At 41.2% G+C, this 23,039-nt stretch overlaps 1 protein-coding gene across 12 annotated transcripts in view; it reads left to right on the top strand.

Moving 5' to 3' along the window:
- The window catches only part of LOC105481832 (tripartite motif containing 9), a 272,687-nt gene extending 249,868 nt beyond the window's left edge, over window positions 1–22,819 (top strand). For 2 of the 12 annotated variants that reach the window (XM_071100192.1, XM_024792880.2), the window contains exons 8-13: window positions 11,554–11,742; window positions 14,283–14,324; window positions 14,742–14,765; window positions 15,605–15,908; window positions 18,482–18,644; window positions 20,730–22,819. In XM_071100192.1, the coding sequence (XP_070956293.1) occupies window positions 11,554–11,742; window positions 14,283–14,324; window positions 14,742–14,765; window positions 15,605–15,908; window positions 18,482–18,644; window positions 20,730–20,792 (785 nt within the window). In that variant the 3' untranslated portion in view covers window positions 20,793–22,819. The other 10 variants (XM_071100193.1, XM_011741595.2, XM_024792881.2 and 7 more) reach the window with 9 other exon arrangements.
- The last annotated feature ends 220 nt before the right edge of the window (window positions 22,820–23,039 follow it).

The following is a 23,039-nucleotide window of genomic DNA, read 5'->3' on the forward strand; positions in this document are numbered from 1 at the left end:
CCATTTTCATCTTTGCCAGCCCCTCCAATCTTGGCTAGGCTGCCTAGAGCCACCGTACAAAGTTCATCTCTAGAGAATTGTTGCTTCTTAGCTATACTTTAAATATTTTGGTCATCAGAGACATGTAATGTGTCTCAGATAAGAGGCTTGAATTTGATGACCAGATACAACCTCTGAGGCTTTTAACATTTTCATGTTAAGAGTAAGCAAGACACATGAAATTAAACCTACAAAGAGGTATTTGTGGCTGGTGCCGAAGCATTCTGACACTTTGGGGTGTCATTTTAATCAAAGAAGTCACCCGCCACTTCACCAGGATTCTCCATAACTTCCCTCTGTAGAACTAATTATGTTGATTTTGTTCAAGTTCAAGATGTTAGCTAAAAGAACTATGGTGGTGTTTTTTCCCACTTCCCACAAACCTCAACATGTGCCGGTCACCCTAAAATGCTTCACATGGTTAAAAACAAGCACAATTTCGAATCCCACAGCAAGGATGAAAGGCCCCTAGCCATGAAAACAGTGCTTTGGGGAGCAGTTGTCAGTCTAAATGATGCTATTCCAAGAGAAGGATATGCTGAGGGAAAATGCCCACATGACCTGTTCCTGTTTGGAGTACAGTGATGTGGCAGCTACAGCTTCCCCCAGAATTATCATTTTAGCAACTTCTCTCAGGGAGGACCTATCAGTTTGAGAGCAGTTGCCTCTTTTCTCAAAATACCATGCTAACTGCTAAAGTCCTCCGAGAGTCTTTCCTAGATGCAATGCAGAAGGCCCTTGCTGGTGATGGCCTCATTTCCCATGTGTGTACAAGGTGGTTTGATTGAAGAGTGAAGTGCATGCCTGCAGAGCAGAGAGAAATTTGTAGCAATGTTGCTAATATGTGTTATCAGATCTACGGGAAAACTATTTCTATTCATAATACATCATGGGAATCATACTATTCTGCTAAAAATCAGTTATTAGCATAACAGCCTGAGCACTTATGTCTCTCGTTTCATCCTGCAGGAGGATGTAGCGCCTCAGTTTATCTTAATGTTCATAAGATTATGGTGTCTAATTTAATAAATTACAGGATTGGAACTGCGATCCTTGGTACCACAGTCACAGAACTGGGGGTCATTTTCTAGATGAAACAAACGGAACAAGTTCTCTTCCAACAAAGAAACTGTACTGTAGAAATTAATTTCCTCCATGAATTTTATATATTGTGTACAAATATAAGGTATGTATCTGAATACAAAGAAAAGCCTATCATCATATAGATATCAGTATTCTCTGTTACTGCACAGAAGTAATTTTCTCATAATGAAATAAAGTTCACACACATACTTTCTCCATAACTTTGGTTTGTTCTATTTGTTTCTCCCTCATTCTAATACATCCAGTGAGACAAGATTTAGAAAGCAAGAAAAGATGTAGTGAATAGCTTATTTAAAAAAAAAAAAAAAGGTTTGATCGATCTGTAACAATAGAGAAAGCCTATAGGATTAAATAATTATCTCTTTTTCGTTTGCTTTTTAGAAATCAGTGAGAAAAATGCTATTAACAGAGTTTTGGTACATTCACTGCACTTACACTTTATTAATCTTATTTCCTACAGTTTCCGGAAAGGTTTGCTTTAGAGATTTTTTTTTCTTTGCTGGTATTGGGGGTGGTGGGGTGGTGCATTCTGGCTTTCTAGTGTAACAAAATCTGTCACCTTCTTCTTAGCAAGAGTTAATCCCTTTTCAAACTTCAAAACAAAAATTCTGTATCACAGAAGGGTAAAATTTCATATGCAGTAACAAGTCTAACTTGTAATGACATGGATTTAGTCTGAGGTTTAAATTGCTCATCATTTATACTCTGTACTCTGTGAGCTTTCACAAAACCTATGGATCTAAAGGCAACATTATGCAGGGGAGGTCAAATGTCTACATTACTATAAATTCTGATTGGTATTTTTCTTCAAAAGCAAATTTATCTGTCTATTTATTGGGCAGTGCTTGATAAGTGACCACTGTGCGCTAGGCTGTGGGTATAGAGTGTTGAACAGATGTTATCCCTGCTGTCCTGGAGTTTACAAGCTAGAAAAAGAGACAAGCCTTAGAGAAATAAACATATAAATAGTTCCATTCTTACACATTGTGATAAACACTGAAAAAAAAAGGGAAAAAGGATTAGCAGGAAGATAAAACTTTTATAGGAGAATTAGGAAAACAGTACAAATTAAATTCGATGGAAATTATAAAGAACGTACTATTAAGAGAAAAGGAAAGGAGTCAGGTGCCATAGCTCATGCCTGTAATCCCAGATACTTGGGAGGTTGAGACGGGAGGATCCTGTGAGCCCAGGAGTTTGAATCTAGCCTGGGCAACATAGTGAGACCCCATCTTAAAAAAAAAAAGAGAGAGAGAGAAAAGGAAAGGAGAATGCATTATTATATGAGTTCAACTGTGGTTAGTTCTCTGAAAGCAAAGTTCCTGGAGATGTATCAAAGACACCCATGGAAAAAATGCCAGTTGCATATCTAAACTAAATTATACTGACTTAAGATGAAATATAACTGTAAGCAATTAAGAATTTTAATGAAATTTTAAAATAAGGCCCTCAAACCCCAAAACTTGGCCATGTATATCTTTAAATTAATTCATCTAATAGCCATCATGACTGTGCCACAGTCTTCAAAACCATCTGCAAAAGAGTATCTGTTGAAAACGTTATACAACAAGACCATCTTAATACTCAGAGTTCTGAGGTTTATGCTATGTGTGAGACAAGCTGTACTCCTGTTTAAAAAAATCATACAGGGTTGAGAACAGGATGAGACATTTTCTGTTTATTTTTCTCTAGTTTCCCTCTTCCTACCTAAATAGATTCTGCCTACAAAGTCTATTTAGGTAGGGGCTAGACATTTGACTTTGTAGGACAAATTCTATCTATTTAGTCTATTTAAATAGACTTTGTGGCTATAAAGCCAGACATGTAGCATCTTCCAATCTCTTTCTGACCTTTCTACCTTCCTTTTTTTTGAGACAAGGTCACACTCTGTCACCCAGGCTGCAGTGCAGTGGCACAATCATAGCTCACTGCAGCCTCCTACACTTGGGCTCAAGGGATCTTCCTATCTCAGCCTCCTGAGTAGTTAGGACTACAGGCATGTGCCACCAAGTCTGGCTAATTTTTAAAATTTTTTGTAGATGTGGGGTCTTGCTGTGTTGCCCAGGTTGGTCTCAAACTCCTGGCCTCAAGTGATCCTCCTCCGTTGGCCTCCCCAAGTACTGGGATGACAGGCATGAGCCACCATGTAGCCCCTAGCTGCCTTTGATAAGGACCCTTGTGATTACCTTGGGCCCACCTGGATAATCCAGTATAATTCCCCCATCTCAAAATCCTTAGTGTAATCACCTCTGCAGTGTCCCCTTTGCCATGGATAATAACGTATTCACAGGTTCTGGGGATTCGGATGTGAATATTTTTAGATGGCCCATTATTCTTAGTACTATACTTTATGAGGAGGGTATTATTTTCGTCATCTTTCTCTACTTATGGGAAACTGAGCTGCTGAGAGATTAAGTATAATAATATGTTAGATCCAGGACTTTAAGCCCCCAGTGCTCAGCACAGTCCACTGTGATGCTAACATTAGAAAAGTGCTATTTGCACTCAACCAAATGGAAAGAGAGGGAAAACTATCCAAAGTCTGTCTGCAAGGTGACTGAAAACACCTTGTCAAAATGAAGCAGCACTGGGTGGCTGCCTCAAGTGCTCATCCAGAAATCCCAGCTAGAAGTAGGACTTTAGTACTTGCAACATGTTGGGCGGATCTCCTGAGGTGAGGAGTTCGAGACCAGCCTGACCAACATGGAGAAACCCCATCTCTACTAAAAATACAAAATTAGCTGGGTGTGGTGGTGGGCGCCTATAATCCCAGCTACTTGGGAGGCTGAGGCAGGAGAATCGCTTGAATCTGGGAGGCAGAAGTTGCGGTGAGCCAAGATCGCACCATTCCACTCCAGCCTGAGCAACAAAAGGGAAACTCCAGTGAAACTCCATCTCAAAAAAAAAAAAAAGTTTTTTTGAAAACAGTAGCATTCCAGCTTTAAGAAGATGTGGGAGTGGCCGTCATTTCTAGCATCATATCCAAGCTCTTTGTCAGGTCCTGTGCCCATTTTCATGTCTTTGCAGAAACTTCCTCCAGCTCCCTCCCATCCCAGGTGAGCAGGTCACCTAGAGAGGCCCTTCGCCCACTGGTACCAGTGGATGCTCTTGGCTGGCAGTGACAAGATTTGCCCAGGAAGGAAAAGGAATATCAGAGCTACATCTCTGAGGCCTTTGAAAGTTACTACCAAATGAGGTCTGGCACTCAGAGCCCTGCTTGGGTTGACATGACAGAGCCGTTTATTCACAGAAGCTTTCCAGCCCTGCCTGTCCTAACTGGGAGGGAAAGTGGAGAGAAGGTAGTCAGCAATAATTCAAGAAAAGAAGGCTGGCTCTCAAGCCATCTGCCCAGCATTTTTCAGGATTGTTTTATCTAATGACAAATACGTTGGGATTCTTGAAACTACATCTTAAAAATTGCTTTCTAAAAAGTGGGCCTAGACAATGTTACTCATAAAGATTAAAATGTCTTTCTCCCTGATTAGACTCTCAGCATCACACTGCCCCTTTCAGTGTGGTGGCTCCTTCTTCTGTGCATCAAAGGAAACTACCCAGAAAAGATTTAATGGTGCAGACAGAATATAGAATTATGCTTCCAGCCTGTAATCCCAGCACTTTGGGAGGCCGAGGCGGGCGGATCACAAGGTCGGGAGATTGAGACCACGGTGAAAACTCGTCTCTACTAAAAATACAAAATATTAGCCGGGCGCGGTGGCGGGCGCCTGTAGTCCCAGCTATTCAGGAGGATGAGGCAGGAGAATGGCATGATCCCAGGAGGCGGAGCTTGCAGTGAGCTGAGATCACGCCACTGCACTCCAGCCAGGGGGACAGAGTGAGACTCCGTCTCAAAAAAAAAAAAAAAGAATTATGCTTCCATTTGTCTGAATGCAAATTGGCCTCAGATGCATCTGTCCAGAATCTTTTTGCAATTATTTATTTATTTATTCATTCATTCATTTATCTTTCCAGAGACAGTCTCACTCTGTCACCCAGCTGAAGTACAGTGACACGATCGTAGCTCACTGTAACCTTGACCTCCTGGGCTCAAGTGATCCTCCTGCCTCAGCCTCCCAAGTAACTGGCTCTATAGGCATGCCACCACACCTGGCTTTTTTTTTTTTCCCATAGAGACAGGGTCTCACGATGTTGCCCAGCCTGGTCTCAAACTCCTGGCCTCAAGTGATCCTCATGCCTTGGCCTCCCAAAGTGCTGTGATTACAGGCATGAGCCACTGTGCCCAGCTCCTTTGCCCATATTTAATAGTGATTTTGATCCAGCATAAGTACTGCACCCTGATGTGCTGAGACCTACAGAAATGCTGTGACCTTGTGAGCAACAAAGAACCTGTCAGAAGAACAACTACAGGCAACACCTCAGCCCATCTAATCCCTCTGGCCAAAGTTCCAAGGAGGACAGTGATGTGTGTGCCTTTCCAATCCCTAACCACTACATAAACTAACCACTCTATTTAGAGAAGAAAAGATTTATCCTTAACACAGTTGAGGTTTATTAGGTCCTCTACACAAACCTTGGTCCCCACTGAGACCACTGGAATGTGCTCTGGGGCCAGTGGCATAAACTTTACCTTTTGTATGTTTCTGGGTTACAAAGGAGTGGCAATAGTCTCATCACCCCAAAATTTTATCCGCCAGGAATTGATCCTACCTGAGCCTCTATTGTATCTCTCCACAGCCGTGGTGTAACTTGGATATGTCCCTTAGCCTCTCTGAACTTCAGTTTTGTCATCTCTAAAACCACGGACTTAGAGCTGAGGACCTCTAAGTCTTTACAATTAGTACCTCTGTGGCTTCTCTCTCTAAAATTACTGTTGAAAGTTGTTTCAGAAAATGCTATGAAGCAGCATTAGATACCTCCTGCCTCCTCCAAGGGTCATGATGAGTCTTAAAGTTATGCCTATGATACTGAAAATTCAACACTAATAGAAAATGATTGATAAAGGATCACATAAGGAAATGTATCTGGTCTACTGAAAGATGGTTTTTCTGTCTCTGCTTTTCCTGACCCAGAGCATCTGGGCCTCTCCAAAAATAGTTAGAAGAACATGCATTTCCAGGACAAAGTTCTCAAGGTAGGTAATCATACCTGACCATATTTGGGTAAATTTTACAAAATCCAAGGTGAGAGGCATAATGATAGGTTTCAGAGCCCAGAAAAGAGAGATACTTTGTTCTTTTAAATTTTGACACATGCATGATATCCCAGGGAATTTCTTGCATTTTTCCATAGGACTGAATTAGATTCAGAACCCCATTTTTGGTTCTGGGAAGCGTGCTTTGCAACTGATACTCTGGAAAGCAGTTTAGTCCTTTGGAATCCTCTGTATCTAATTGAAATACAGGAATTTTCAGTTCTCCTGATGATAGTTCCTTATAAATAATGCCATTGTATTCTAAATTGGAATGGAGAACCTGGTGATGAAGTATGCCGCTGTCCTTGGGGTGGCAAAGGCTGTTTCATTCTTCTAAAAGACAGTTTTCAAAACAGATTTGTTTCTCACTTCTCAATTGCAATTAATGCCACACTTAAGAAAGCTTAAAATACCACCTTTTATTATAAATTATGTACCAGTTGGACGTAATTGTGACTTTGGCTGCTTATAAGACCATTTACGAAAACAGCCCCATTCTTCATTCATTTCTTTGTCTCTTTTAAAATCTTCCCAACAAAAGCAAATTACTTTACAGCTGGTTTATAATTGAGTTGAAACTCATCTTTTAACACTGTACAATTCTTAGTGACATGTCTTGCCTTACCGTGCTCCAAAATACAACCATCTTATTGGACCTGTGTTCAAGGACTGCTTAAATTACAAAGTTGTTCACTACAGACAAGAGGACAACCCAGACTTCTCCCAGACACAAAGGATGCTGGATTAGTATACACTATCATAAGCAACCACAATCTATTTGCTTTTCCTCTTTAGATTCCAAAAATAACACCCCAAAGACTACCTTTTCAAATCTTCTACAACATCTGCAAAAATCTTTAGTACTCTGTACTTGGAGTCAGTCAAGAAATTCCACCCCCAGAAGTGTAAAAACCAATCAATAATATATAACACTGATTTTCTCTAAATTATTGTTTTTCTTATGGTTGAGTCTCCTGCCAACTTTATGTTTCCCAACTGCTCAATTCTACTACACTGTCTGGCACATGATAGGTGTTCAATAGCGTTGGCTAATGAACAAATGAAAGAAATATACGGGCTGGGTGCCATGGCTCACGCCTGTAATCTCAACACTTTAGGGAGGCTGAGGTGGGAGGACTGCCTGAGGCCAGTGGTTTGAGACCAGCCTGGGCAACATAAAAAGACTTTGTCTCTACAAAAAAAATTTAAAATTGGCCAGGTGTAGTGGCATGCACCTGTAGTTCCAGCTACTCAGGAGTCTGAGGGAGGAGGATCCCTTGGGTCCAGGAGTTCAAGGCTGCAGTGAGCTGTGATCACCACTACACAGTACACTCTAGCCTGGGTGACCAAATGAGACCCTGTCTCTAAAAAAGAAATAAAGAAACAAAAGAAATATATGGTGGCCAAACAGGAGTACATCACCTAGATATTCTCAGTCAACAATACAAGTGGTCTCCGGCCAATCTGCTTTGTTGATTCTTGATTCCTTTTTTTAAGCAGAGGTCTCTGCCCTTATCTAGACCTTAACTCCAGACTCCAGCCAGTCCTAGCGGGGAAGGGAAAGAAGTCCAGGAAAGAGCAAGAGGAAAACGATGGTCATTGACAGAGTTGATGGAAAGCATGTCTTGATACGTATTCATTATGAACACAGTCCCATCCTAGAGTTATAGTTATGCCTAGAGTCACCACATTCAGCCACTGACATACTGTTTTCCATTGCTCTTTCCTGCTAAACTGCTTTCACCAGCAAAGCTCGGCAACCACACGGGATCCCTGCATGTGATGAAACATGATGTGATGTTAAAAGTCTCTTCAGGAGCTCCTCATTTTTCTCTAATGAACTATAAAGTTAAAAATTAATAATAATTACTATCCTGCATATTAGCTGTGACCTGAAACATAGCTTTGTATCATGTATTGTGAAAAAAAATGACAACCTCATTCCTCTTTGTCTTTACTAATAGAATATGAATGGCTGAGAAGCCTTCTCCATATTGTGATAGTTGTGTTTTGAAGGGGAGGTGAGGAAGTAGTGTGTGCATTCTTCCTGCATCCCATGGGCATAACGCAGAATACACACTTAAGTAGGTGTGTGCACATTCAATGTGAGTTAAGTGTGATTTGGCTAAACCAGGGAGTGGCAATACTCTTCTCAATGTTGTCATATTGTCTTTGATTCATGCCTTTGAACATGTCCAGAGGGCATGACCAGGAGAGTAAAGGATTTGGAATCCATACATAGTGAAATGGTTGGACATTGACTCTATTTAGCCCAGAAAAGGGAAGATTTAAAGAGGATTGGTGACTGGCCTCAAATACTTGAAGAACTAGTGATCTGTTCCATGTGGCCCCAGATAGTAACGCTACAATTGGAGAGTGGAGCTCCCAAAGAGGTATGTCTAGATCAATATAAGCAATAACTGCCAACTAGAGGGAGCTGGCTGGAAGCAATGAGTTCCTCATCCCAGGGAACTTCAAGGGGAAGCTTGATGGCAGCTCCTCTGATATTAAGTGTCTTCTCTCTAAGACTTCTGAAATCTAAGGTAATGTGGAGTGGTATAGATGACTTATAGGCAGCTGACCCAGCGTGTGCACTACACGCCCATGGGGAAGGGTATGAGGGGAGAATTGCTTGTTTAATCAAGCTGGGATCAGTTGGAAAATGTATCTCTCTTGTAATTCATTTGGAAAGTTCTCATTGCAAGGTAGGATTTTTTGTTGTTGTTAAGAGCTACTTAGAGAAAATACGGTAAAAGCCCAGCTGGTAGGGAATGGGAGGTCATAGATGGGGAAAAAACTCAAAAACAAAAATGAAATGGTTGTTCAATATGGATGTTAAATAAACTTGCCTGATTAGAAGGCATAATTCAAGAGTGAGAGGAGTCAAGGAAAATTGGGTCATCAGTAAACAGTGGATCCAAATGGAAGGATAGGAAGAGCCATAACTATCTTAGTGTCGAGTTACTAATCCCGTGAACAACCATAGCTACCCTCACTCCCCACCCTACAAAGGGGTGCCATCACCTACTCTAAGTTCTTCTTGGTGCTGAGAATAGAAAAGGTGAGTACAATTTATGATGGGTTTGGATACACTCCCCAAGGTCTGCGTTCAGTAAACATCTCTTCACTGGTTTTCAGATAACTGCTTGGGAATTCAATACACTCTGAAATTCATCTTATTTTATATGTCCTTTCCATTAAATTGTAAAGCAACAAATATTTTCAATATAATGAATTGACTGTCACACCTAGTGAAAAATACATTTCCAAGCAAATTCTTGTTAATAAAAAAATTTTTTAGGCCGGGTGCAGTAGCTCACGCCCATAATCTCAGCACTTTGGGAGGCCGAGGCAGGCAGATCGCTTTGAACTCAGGAGTTCAAGACCAGCCTGGACAACATGGCAAAACCCCATTTCTACAAAAACTAGAAAAATTAGCTGGGCATGATGGCTCACGCCTGTAGTCTCTGCTACTCTGGAGGCTGAGGTTGAAGAATCACTTGATCCAGGAAGCAGAGGTTGCAATGAGCTGAGATCGTGGCATTGCATTCCTGCCTGGACAACAGAGTGAGACCCTGTCTCAAAAAATAATAAATAATGCATAATAAATAAATAAATAAATAAAATCTTGTATTGACATAAATATGGTTGTAAATGCCTTAGCTCCTTAAAAGAAGCCCATGCCGGTTTGTGGCGCTTGGGTGTTGTATTTTGAATTTTTCTATTACACTCAAAGGCTAATTTCCCCTTAAGATGATCACAACAAATAATTTTTGATTTATCATATCTGAAGAAAGAAATGATAATACATGATATTAAGTCATTCAAACCGTATGAAGTTTAGGTAGAAGAAAACTTAAATGTATTCTTAGTGGGAACACAAAGTCTTAACTCCATAAATAGCAATTCCTTTTCTGGGAGATCTGGTTTATACTTTTATTTTTTAAAAGTCATCCCCCCACAGATAAGTCTAAAGCCTGAAAAGCTAACTTTAGTGTTGTGAGTGCAGAGGCTGACTCTTGGAGGTATTAAATTAAAACTTGCCAACGCCCTCGTTCTGAGTTCTTCACATAGGATCATGTTCTACACACATACACACTCCGGTTATTTTTGCTTGAACATGCAGAGTAGCATTTTGATAGAAGTGTATGTCCAGCAAAGAATTGCTGGTAACTGATTCAAACCAGAAAAACATTCACAGAAATACCCTCTGGTCACAAAAACGAAATTATTATTTCAATGAGAAGAAAGTTCCTTTGTGATTGTGGACATAGAATATTACCTTCCTACCATCTGTATTTCCTAAATTATTGCTATTAGACTGAATATTAAGAAGGCTTCAATTGGTGAAAGATCCATCTCTGACTAGACCACACCATGCATAGAACCAGCTATTGTTTGACAAAATAGAAAGGAGCAATTTTAGTAATTTAGAGAAACTAACTCATGCCCTTCTAAAACCGGATCAAATAATTGTTAAGTCTTTAGTCTGATATAATAATGATCTTCAGGCCAAACCTGACCATCTGAACAGAAACAGACATTTTGCCACCAGTGCACCTCACCACTGCCTACAGTCTGTTTATCATTAGAGAAACAAAGATGGTCAAGTGACATCCCTAGAGTCTGATCCTAATTCAGAAACAAAGGTAAGGCTCCTTCCCTGCTTACTTGTCCAGTCCTGTCTTCCTTAGACCACCCCACATTTCCTCCCCTATTCAAAGACAGAGTCTGGAGTGTGCTAGTGTAGAAAAATCAGCTCATCCATCTAACAGAAAAATACACATTAGGAGAGAAAGGGGAAAATATGGAATAGGAAACAGTTTGTAAAAAATCCCCATCTCTTAAATAGAAACCTTTTAAGAGACCATTGTTGAGTAGGTAGTAACTCCCAGGACAACTGAAGGTAAAATAATATCCCCTTGGTCATCAATAGGTAAAATTTGCCTTTACATTTTGTACATTCACTAAAAATATTTTACTTAATTAAAAGGAAACCTTCCAATTTTCTACCACTAAAAATTGGGAGAAAATGACAACAATCGCCTATGATGTTGGAGGTGTCCTCTGGTCTTGGGTCCTGATCTGCCGAAAATTCCCTCCCTGCCCCCAGGCACATTGGCTTTGTAAATGCCTGAGTGTGGCACCCTGTGGGAAAGATGAGGCTTTGTATGAATGCATTGTTAAGGCAGGTCTTGGGGAACCATGCACCGGGACATAGCAGACTTCTGATCTCTAGTTTGCATTGATCTTACATTTAGACACAGATTCAGAAGAACAGACCCTCCCTTTTCCAGTGCCTTCGGAAAGATTGCCGCTCCGTAGAATGAGTCCTTTCTCCTCCACCCTTAATCTACAACCCAGCTTCCCTGGGAGATCCTACTTTGATTTCCGATCCTCACCCCACCAGCTGAGCTTGCATTCCTCTTTACAGTCTCTCAATGCACCGGGTGAGCTGAGCTCCTCAGACCTTTCCCCTTGATCTCTGTGCCTTAAAGGCATCTCTGAAATGCGTGTTTTGTTCTTGCCATTCATGTATGTGGTGAGGGGGGATGAGCTAGTCTCTGTGTCTGTGGCCTGCTTCCGGTATGAGGAGCATCGGGATGGTGGAGCTTTGTGGTGTTCTTGTTTGTGTGGTGCAAGGAGCAACCATGGAGCTGTGGTCTATGTATAACGGCATCGGAAAGTGATGAGTGAAGTTACTCTTTTTGCACAAGCTGGTACCACCATGGATAACCCGCTCTGTCATCACATGCAGTGGCATAGCACGGCACAGGTGCTGGCTGAGTGGAGGCCGTGGCAGTAATGTTTGCAGCCCTTCTGTATCCAGGAAACCAGCGGTGTCTGGGAGACTGGATCAGTGCATCCAGCCTGGAGTGGTCTGATTAAACATAGACTCAAGAGATCTTTATTGACAAAGTAAAATAAAAGTAAAAACACACCAACAGCAGAAAGCATCCTATACAGCAGGCAATCCAAAGAGCAGAAAGTGAAAGCATTTTCTGCAAAAGCCTGTGCTCACTGCTAGGACAGTGGGGCTCCTGGCTGAGTGTTTTCCTAGCAACGGGGTGGGATCACTGCTGGCTGAATTAGAAACCCTTAACTCCTAATGCCTAATGACCAAAGATCTGAGTAATCAAAAAGTCTGGCCTCCTGGAAGTTTCCCACAGCCAAGCCAGTTGTGACAGAGCCTAAGGCTGATTGCAGCAAAGCTAGACTCGTGTTCCTTTGTAGCGAACACTGCCTAGCAAATAGAATCTTAAAATATCTAAGATGCAGACCTATATGATCTCTTCAGGACTATATTGTAATCATGGATACACATGATGCACATTTCACATTTCCAAAGGTTTCTTTTGTTTTTTATTTTATTCTTTTTGCTCATCCCACATTCTGGAATGAAGAAGGCCACAGCATGACAGTGCAAAAAGGATGCAGGGACTTCAAGCTCTCTTTAAAATGACATTTTTCTTTGTGCTTTTATGTTTCTTATTGTTTTTCTGTGCACTATGGCTTCCCAACATGCTTTGTTATGAAACTCTTTTCCCTTGTGTCTAATGTACTGAAATATTGTTACAGTCTTTGTAATGTATATTGTCTCAAGAATAAAATGAAATGTGAGTTTTGGGATATTTGATGGGTATATTTAAGAGCATTATTCTAGTTGTATTGTTGAATCTTAAATGTGTGATAATGTGTTTAAAATAGTGTAAAAAGATTTCAGAATATTTGTTTTGAAAAAAAGAGTTGCACAAGGCATGATTCATTTAAAAGTTTTTAAAGCCCTAATTCAGATTCTACAAACTTATTTCCAAAGTTGAATATGAGAGTCAGTTTTAAAACTCCAGGTGTTCCATACTCATTATGCTCTAACACATGAATAGGAATTGAAGTGATAATTGATAGAAACGAAACATAAAAATCAGCCATGAGATGGGAGGAAATGATTATCTTCCATGTGAATTCATCCCAGAGAAAAGCAAACTAACCAAAAATAAGATCATAATTTTTGTATTTTGTTTTTAACTCAACCATTAGTCCTTTTTTATAGTAAGTTGCTTTTTTAATTCTTGTAAAATTCTTTTAAGTCAGCACATTATCCTGCAAATGTTTTAGGAATTAGCATATAAAGGCCTTACTAAATACAAAAATAAATTAAATGATCCTTTCTTTATCCCCCAGTGTTCATCAAAACCACATTTTCTAGATCAGTCCTCGACACCACTAGAAATTGTAGATCACACAGCTTTGAACATTTTAAGACTAGGCAGTCTTCCTCCACCCAATGTAGTTTCTCATGGGGTACAGGTATCCAAATCTTAGGGAAGGGAGATGGTTGAAAAGGTTCCACAGGGGATTCTAATATATCTCTGAGACCACACCCACTTCTACCATCCCACCTCCCCTCCCTCAGGTGAGAAGGATCTTCTCTCCTAAGAAGGAGAGGAGGTAGTTTTAACACATTTGTCCTATCATTTTTAATAATTATTAATAATAAGATGTATATATTAACAAATGGATTACATTACACATTTAGTTATATTTAATTTGGGCTCAAGTCACAATGAAGACCTTTTGGCATAACCAGAGTCAGAAGTGCCTAGAATAGTGAGAGCAGAGTTTTATCAAAATCCAGTGATTTCTCCATTTCAATTAAGCACATTTTCCTCATTTTTAAAACAGCTAGCCTTCTTACTGTGGGAACTTTAGAGGAAAAGATTGAACTTGGAAAGATGAAAAATTCAGCTACAGAGTTCAGGATCAACTGGAGGAGGATTTATTAAATGGTAAAAAGATGTGCTTTTCATTTTAGAAGTGCAGAGAGGCAGTTTTTTACCCAACAAAGTAAACTAATATAAAAAGGGCTTTGTTTTTTCATGGATCAGGCCTCTGGTATCTATATTCAACTGGTGCTTTTTAAGTGTATACAAGTAATTTTTATCAACCTGGTTGTTGTTTCATAGCGTTGATGTGTAGTATCTCTTTGTAGGATGCAATTTTGAGACACAATCTGCACCTTACTCTCAATTAGGCAAGTATACCTATTGTAATTGTTATCTTTTACTTACGTGATTGATGTGCTCAATTTCCTTCACAAAATAAATAGCGGCAGCTTGTCTTATATCAATAAAATTGTCTAGTTGTCATTCTAACCCTATTATAGCAGTTTCTCAAACTCTTAAAAAATGGAAAAGATGCCTGTAGTTCTTAATGTGATGCCTCAAAGCTTACTTTTTCCCCGGTTTTCTTATACATCAATGCACAGCACTCTTTATGAGCACTAAATGTGGGTAAAGGTACAAGTCAGAGAGCACCTGTTTAGTATATGTGATGTTTTAAATTGAGTCCTTTTGGGGTACTAGTCTGTCAGGAGAGACACGTTTTCTTATCCATGTCAATTTTGCTTCCTATCTCTCTCCCCCATGCCTTTCACTTGGAATGACAACAGTTGACATTAAAAAGCTGTTGGCAGGTATGCAATAACCTTATTCTGTTACCCAATAGCAAAGATCAAAGTGCATGTGAGGTGTCTCACAGATTCAATAAATCAGCAATTACATCTCTCGAGTGTGATATGTATAGGTGGCATTTAGAACTTGGGGCATAACAATGTGTACAAAGACATCATTCTATCTGCACCTAATGTCCGAAATACCTACTGCTCCAGCAAAATTTCTGACGTGTATTAGTTTCAGGAGTAGCACGCAAACTGTGTTTTTTAAGTTATGCAGACAGCAACCTGTCCTACATAGAGTCACAATCACTCATGAAAATTAATTTATGTTGCTTATAGCTTCGCAGCTTATGAGCTTTCACTAGAGCCAAGGAAAACTTCAAAGCAACTAGATGTTAGCACTTCTGCCGAAGGGATATTTCCTGATTTCACTCCATGTGTTTTATCCCTCCTCCATCTAGGACTCTAGCTCCTAGCCTCCCCGCCTCAGGGGTTACACAGGCATCTTAGCGCATCCCCTCTCCCTTTATGTCTCTGGTGCACTGTTCTGCCAGTCACCAGGTGAAGGGACTTGCACCTTCCAAAATCGATGCCACTTCACTCCCGGATCACCTGGTTGGGAGTGCAGTCTGAGCCAGGTAACCCCTGCTGAATCGGTCGTGTGTCCTCCGTCTGCTTCTGGTGCAGAGAGTACCAACTCCCAGGACGTGCCCCTGTCTGCCCTGGCCCTGGACGCCTCCTTCCTGCATGGCAGCATGAAAACGCTACACAACGCTCCTCACCCGCCCAGGAGTATGTTATGGTGCTGAGCTTGTTGGGTCTGTCTTAATAACCTGATTCCCTTCTGTTGTTCCCAGTGGCCTGGTTTGCTTTCGACCCTGGCTCGGCGCACTCGGACATCATCCTCTCCAATGACAACCTGACAGTGACCTGCAGTAGCTATGATGACCGGGTGGTGCTAGGGAAGACTGGCTTCTCCAAGGGCGTTCACTACTGGGAGCTCACGGTGGATCGCTATGACAACCACCCTGATCCTGCCTTTGGCGTGGCTCGCATGGACGTGATGAAGGATGTGATGTTAGGAAAGGACGACAAAGCTTGGGCAATGTATGTGGACAATAACCGGAGCTGGTTCATGCACAACAACTCGCACACCAACAGGTACCCTGCAGCCCCCAAACCAAGCCTTCTTCACGTTGGCTTCTGATCAGGAGTGAGAGCCCCAGTTCAAAAACCTATTACATAGACCATATTAAGGAAATCAAGCAGGTGGTCTACATTAAGTAGCACAGGCAGTCTATGAGCCTCAGCTGAGTCCATGCTGGTGGGTTACTTTTTGTATGATGATAGAGACTTGAGTACTTTCCTAATCCCTTCATTGCTGTATTTCACCCATGGCTGGAAACTAAGAATCCCGATAGATATCCATTATAAGAAAACAATCCAGGATGCTGAAACAGGCAGACCTACAACTTATCAGAAAAGCACTTTTGGACAAATTACTTCGTTTTTTTGAACCTCAGTTTCCAAATCCATCAAATTCGTATAATAAAATTTTTCCAGGCCAGGCGCGGTGGCTCAAGCCTGTAATCCCAGCACTTTGGGAGGCCGAGACGGGCGGTTCACGGGGTCAGGAGATCGAGACCACCCTGGCTAACACGGTGAAACCCCGTCTCTACTAAAAAATACAAAAAACTAGCCGGGCGAGGTGGCGGGCGCCTGTAGACCCAGCTACTCCGGAGGCTGACGCGGGAGAATGGCGTAAACCCGGGAGGCAGAGCTTGCAGTGAGCTGAGATCCGGCCACTGCACTCCAGCCTGGGGGACAGAGCGAGACTCCGTCTCAAAAAAAAAAAAAAAAAAAAAAAAAAAAAAAAAAAAAAAAAATTTTCCATGTGGGAATCTTCTGAAGACTAAATGAAATATGTGAAAATGCCTTACATTGGAAGCACCTGAAAATAGTAGCCATTGTTCTTATTACGATTCATTAAACTAAAGCTTATGGGTGCCAATTTGAATGACTTTTTACTTAAAGAGAACTCTCTTATTACTGTATTAATTCAGTTTGCTAAGGAAAGGAAATATAGTAATCTCCTTGAAGTTTTCTTCTACCACCAAAATATAGATAATTATAATTGAACACATACTATAATGGATTTCCTTTCTCATTTGATTGTGTTCTTCAAATGTATTTTTCACAAATTTCCTAGGCAGAGAAATTTCTAATGTGGACCCTGGTCCACCCTATGCTCCAAGATTTCCCCAGGATACATTCTCATTAGTGTCTCTGAAAAAAAAAAAAAAATACAGTAGTGTTCAACCAGATCAAAGGGAAAGCAAGTCAGACAGTGGTAGGATAATTGGACTCCACTGTTTTATCTTTTTCTGTATGCTCATCACTGACCCTTCTCCAGCCTGTAGACTCCTAAAGCCTCCTTTTCCCTTGGATAGTTTCTATAGCTCAAGTGTGTATTATTCGCTGTCACTTGAAGTGAACACACACACCATTTCACCATGAAAGCAAATCCTACTGGATGTAGATAAGTGGTTATCTTCAGTGATTGGCATTTTGGGGAACTCTCTGTCAATAGATTCCCAGTGCTATCACCCAAATGCCACACTTACTTTTTCCCTTTTAGCATCTTTTTGAAGTGCAGGAGTGAATAATGACATAACCATCACACTGTGCAGAGAAAAACATTCTTAATGCTAAACACATCTGCTTGCATGCAAACTGCTTGTCACTTGTGCTTTCATTGTTAAACCTGTGAATTAACAAGAGGCAAGTTGTAACCTGTCTTTTAATGACTATGTACAGTCTGTATCCTGCATGCAAGAGGAAATGAATGACACAAATTCCTGTGCTCTGCTGAGATGAGAATGCAGTTCAATATTGCTCGATCTCAAAAAAACAGGAAAGACAAATCTGATCATCCATGTTTAATGGCATTTTGTGAAACCATCAATTGAAGCATAAGACACAATTCTTTGTAAAATGGCATTTGTATGCAGGTTCCTTAAAATCACTGCATCTCAGAGTGTAATTATTTCACTGCACAGAGAGGAAGCCTCTTCTTCAGCGCTGTCATTTCACAGACAGCCTCTGAGTTCTTAATTCAAATGCAACAAGCGAAAAAATTACTATCCTTCTGGAATGAGTTTTTCTGTTTAATGGATAACATAAGGCCCCAAATCCAATTTCTCATGCATGTGGTTTAGGTGCAACCAAAGTGCTTCTTTAGTTTGACTTTCAAATTAAGTCACTTTGTATTGAATGATATTTAATTTACACCATTTATACAAAGTGTGCAACATTCCTAGAGTCAGAGCTCTGATAGCCCAAAGGCGACTTTTTCCTGGTCTTGAATGTTTGGTTTTCTACCGCTGTGACTCAGTAGTAGAGACCCTAATGAATGAGTTCACGCTCAGCAACAGCAGAGCAACTCACAAGGGCGGATATCTCCCCCTAGGAAGTGAAAATTGATGGTGGCGGGAGGGAGCAAAAAATCATACTCTTTTTATATATAAAGCACAGATATACACACAGTACAGTACCAACAGGTATACAGTATATCTGCAGTATTAAAATTTATGTGCGAGGGATGATTAAGGAAAAGGTTTTGGCGTAGTGATGATTATAAACAGGTTGCAAGACACTGGTTTCACCACACAAAAGCGGGGAGCTTCTAGAGTGACCACAAGCAAGTGAACCCCCATTTTTTTCTTTTCCTACAGAACTGAGGGAGGGATCGCAAAAGGGGCCACAATTGGGGTCCTCCTCGACTTAAATAGAAAAAACTTGACATTTTTTATCAACGATGAACAACAAGGTCCCATAGCATTTGATAACGTGGAGGGCCTGTTCTTCCCTGCGGTCAGCCTGAACAGGAATGTGCAGGTAAGCACCCTGCCCCTGAGGTTAAACAGCTGTTGCTGGCTGCTAGTTCAAAGGCCGCCCAGGGCCGTACAGTCCAACCGGAGAGAGGGAAGCTGACAGCGTAAGGCCCAGACCAAGACATGAAGGAGAGGAGGAGAGAAAGGGATCAGCCTTGACAACTGCTATTATTCCACGCCAAACATAATCATCTTCTTTATACTTGGACACAGAGTGGTTAATAGCACATAGGAAACTGGAGTTCTCTTCATGGTTGGCTAATGATCATCCCTGTAGCTCTAGTTTCACCTCTAAGTAGAAATGAAAGCCTTTAACCAACTGGCATGAAAACAAATGGAATGACTTAAAGCTCCAGGAGTGCCTGGGAAGAGGTGAGGTTGTAAGACTGACACTTTAGTATCGTTATCAGAAAATCTGAGCATCTTCTCTGCACTCTTGTTTGGCTCTGTTAGGTCCTAAGGGGTAGAAAACATAGTCCCTACCTACAAGTTAGTTAATTATTATTTATTATAGAATAAAACAACAGCTTCTTATTCATTCAGGAAATATCTATAGAATGCCTTTAATGTGCCAGGCACAGTTATAAGTGTTTGGGATACATCAGTGAAAAAAAAAAAAAAAAAAAAAAAAAAAAAAAAACAGATAAAACTCTTGCCTTCATAGAACTTACATCCTAGTGATAGGAGATAGACAATAAAAAGTCAACATAATCACAATGTTAATCAGATGGTGTGTCGGAAGGTGATTAGTGCAGTGGAGAAAAGACCAATGGTAGGGTAAAGGGTTCATGAGTGCTGGGGTTGGGGCGGGCAGCCGCAGTCTTAAATAGGATGGTCAGTGTAGGCAGGGCTTATTGCAGTTACCGGTGAGCTGAGCCTTAAAGGAGTGAGGGAGTGAGTTGCATGGAGCCTTCCAGACTGAGGGAATAGCCTGTGCACAGTTTCTAAGGCATGAGGGTCCTTGCCTGGGCAAGGAATGGTGGAGAGACCCTTGGCCTGGGGCCAGAGGGGGACCGGAGCCATGCATGGAGGAAGAGCTGTGCCCTGCCAGCCGCTGTCAGGGCTTAGGGTTTCACTTCCCTCCTGAGCTGGGCCTCTAATCAGCAACTATGAGCCTCATTCCACAAATGGTTGTCTTAAGATAGGGCTTGAGAATTACAACGCTACAGATGACTTTTGCCCTACCCAGTACCAGCCTTGGAAACTATTTATAAAAATTCGTCGTTGTGTTTCCGTATGTGCAGTAACACTGATTGCAAACTAGCAGCCCCTGCCCTTCTCTCTTCCTGCAAGGAGATGGGGTTTTCTGGAAGCCTGGAATCTAATCTTTCAGAGTTCAGCCTCTACACTTTAAGAAAAACCATAAATTACCCTAGAAGCGAGTCTCAGAAAGACCTCATTCAGGGATTTTCCCATGAGCCATTTCCCTTTCAAAGCATTTGATACTAGATACTCTTCAGGGGTTTTCAGGACCTTTTGATTATCTATTGATAAAGACTCTTGGGCTGGAGAAGACAGGGACAAGAACTGCATGAAATGGTTCTAGTTTTATCCATAGCTATCCACTGAGGTTTGGGGATATACAGAAATTGGTGAAATAGTATAATGTCATGTTTTTTCACAACTGGCAATCATCTGCAACCCCAGAAAGAAATGTTTGCCCTAATGGGAATAACTAGTGGACAAGTAATAAGGGAAGGGTCTGCGAATCGGTCCTGTCTCTGCGAATCGGTCCTCTATCCATGGATTTGGCAGTGGTCACTGTTGTGTGGCCAGCAGGCTCCACTACCTGAAAACCAAGCCTATGTCTTCAGTTGTAAGGAACACAATCTCCCCGGAATCCTTTAAAAGAGGCAGGTGACTGAGAACCATATAATCAAATGTCACCAGGATTTGAGAGCCCGCCATGGTGAGCAGCCTCTTACCATAGGCAGGATTCTTCTTGAATTCCCTTTACTGCCCAGTAGCCTAGATGTTTAAAGAGAAGCAAACAGAACACTTTTTGAGTTAGGGACATACCCACAGTGCACTGTGTAAAGGGACAGGGGGATGCATGATGTGTCTCAGGACTCACAGTCTCATTCCCCAGGTCACGCTGCACACCGGGCTCCCAGTCCCCGACTTCTACTCCAGCAGAGCATCAATCGCCTAAGGATGTGCCGTGGAGGCGCCAGCTGCCTGTTCTTACCTCCGCCTGCGAGAACCACAGCAAGGAGCTCAGCCAGTCGTGGTGGGGTGCAGAGTTGGCAGGAGCGGGAGAAGGAGGAGAGAAAAGCTGGTCCTCTACAGTCTTCACACCCACAGCTCTGCCTTTTTCCCTTTCAACCTCTCCTCTGCTGTCATGCCTGCTTCTGCTTCCATGTCCAACAATTCTAACCAACAAAAGACCTAGACAGTCCACCACGTCACTTGGTTCCCACTCCCAGATTTTGCTTTTATTTAACTTAATTTTTTATGTAGGTGAGTTATATTTTCTTTCTTTTCTGATCAGGTTTTTGGTGACTTACTGGACATGCACTGCCAGGAGAAAATTCTCCTGCTAACTTTTTTTCTTAAGCTTTCTATCAAACAATGAGGTTATAGGGGGAGGTAGGGAAGAATGAGCTGAATTTGTAGCATACAGCTTATCTCCTAAAATGTTCTTGCCCTGTTACCTCTCCTGTAGTGTTAGCTCTGCAGAGCTCAGCTTTGGGAGAGTGAATCTATCACCAAGAAGTTTTACTACTCATTGAAGCACAAAAATATCTGCTACACAGGTTCACATCAGGGTAGGATCATTAGGATGGCCCTGTAATTAGGATAGGCCAGAAACCCTGGCCATTGTATAAAACTGGAAAGTCTCTAAGACACAGGCAAACCAGGGGACTCAATGATTTGGTTCGTTTATTTAATACAAGCTTTTAATTGAGAACCTACTATTGACCAGGCACTGTTCAAGACACTAGAACATTATGTTCTAGACACTGTGGGGACACAGTGGTGAACAGACAGGTGTAGTCTCTGCCCTTCAGAGCTTATATTCCAGTAGGAGAAAAAGCAAAAATAAAATAATTACAAATTGTCATATGTACTAGAAGGGAAAGGGGCAAGGGTCAAAGAGGCTCATGGGCAAGATCTTTCAGGCTTCCTAGAATGATGCTAAAAATCCACACATTCTGGGCATAGCACCAGAAATGTACCAACTCAATGCCCTTTCAGCTGCGCTATTTAATTATGGTACCTGCTGCCACTCATCGCAGAGCCCTTCTTGGTAGAAATGATGTCAGCATTCTTATTGGCTGATGCTGTTATGATACCACGCCTTAAAAATTGAGAGCTGAAAAAATAAAGAGTGACCAGAGGGCAAAGGACCCATTCTCAGTAATGGGGGATCTTGAGTTGCAGTCCACAGCATTCACATTCTCAGGATAAACATGCTTGTCTCCATTAGACTATCTGTGCCTGTTCTGAATGAAAAATCCATCCACTCTGCTGCCATTCACAGCCTAATTTTCTGGAGTAGTCCAAATAATGTTTGGAAAAACGTGGGGTTGTATGTCATTACTATGACTGATAGCAGAATAATAATGCATCTTACTTCTATATAGAGATAGACTTACATAGGTTACCCTTGAAATTCGTTAGTTTGACGTGAAGTTTTAGGAAAGGTAGGACCCAGAAAGAAGTTCTAATTAGTTGTCTAAATATTTTTCAGTGAGCCAAGAAATTCACCATGACAAACCTAGAATAACAAATAGAAGGGAAGAGATAGGATGGGAAAGCTAACAAAATTTTGGCAAAAAGGAATATATGTAAATAGCTAATTATTTACTTTTGTGCTTACTTTATTTAGATTATTTCTATCAGTTACAATCTTTTTCTAGTTAAGTGTACCTAATTTATGGAATGGGTGCTATCCTGTTTATGTGTGTCTTGGTTTTTCTTGTGGCTACAGAAAAACTGTTGCAGGACAACACTAGTTTGATATTTGATTTACTCTCCAATGAGACTCGATGGCTGGGCCGTGGTAGACTCATAGTTCCTCTTGTTCTTTATTAAATTCATCCTGCTAATTAGATTTCTAGTGACTTGTAACATGTAGTTTACACTGAATTGCAATTACAGATGCATACAACTACTATACTAGAAAAAATTGTCATTTCTGGTGTGCCAATAAATGATTTTTATGAGAGAACAAAATGTCTCTAGAATGTCTTAGTTTTTTTCTACTGGGGATGACAGTTCACCTTTGTCAGAGCGATGTTTCTTCAGCACAGTCTCATTGGAAAGGCCCCCAGAGCTCTGGAGGGCTTGTGTTCTTTCCCCTGTTTCCTTGGGCATGTGGCACTGCTTTTTGGTTTTACTCATCTGAAATTTAACCTCATGTGAAATGTCCAGTGGAGATGTTTGGGGTCTGCCT

Source organism: Macaca nemestrina, chromosome 7, assembly GCF_043159975.1.
Source record: "Macaca nemestrina isolate mMacNem1 chromosome 7, mMacNem.hap1, whole genome shotgun sequence".
Lineage (NCBI taxonomy): Eukaryota > Metazoa > Chordata > Mammalia > Primates > Cercopithecidae > Macaca > Macaca nemestrina.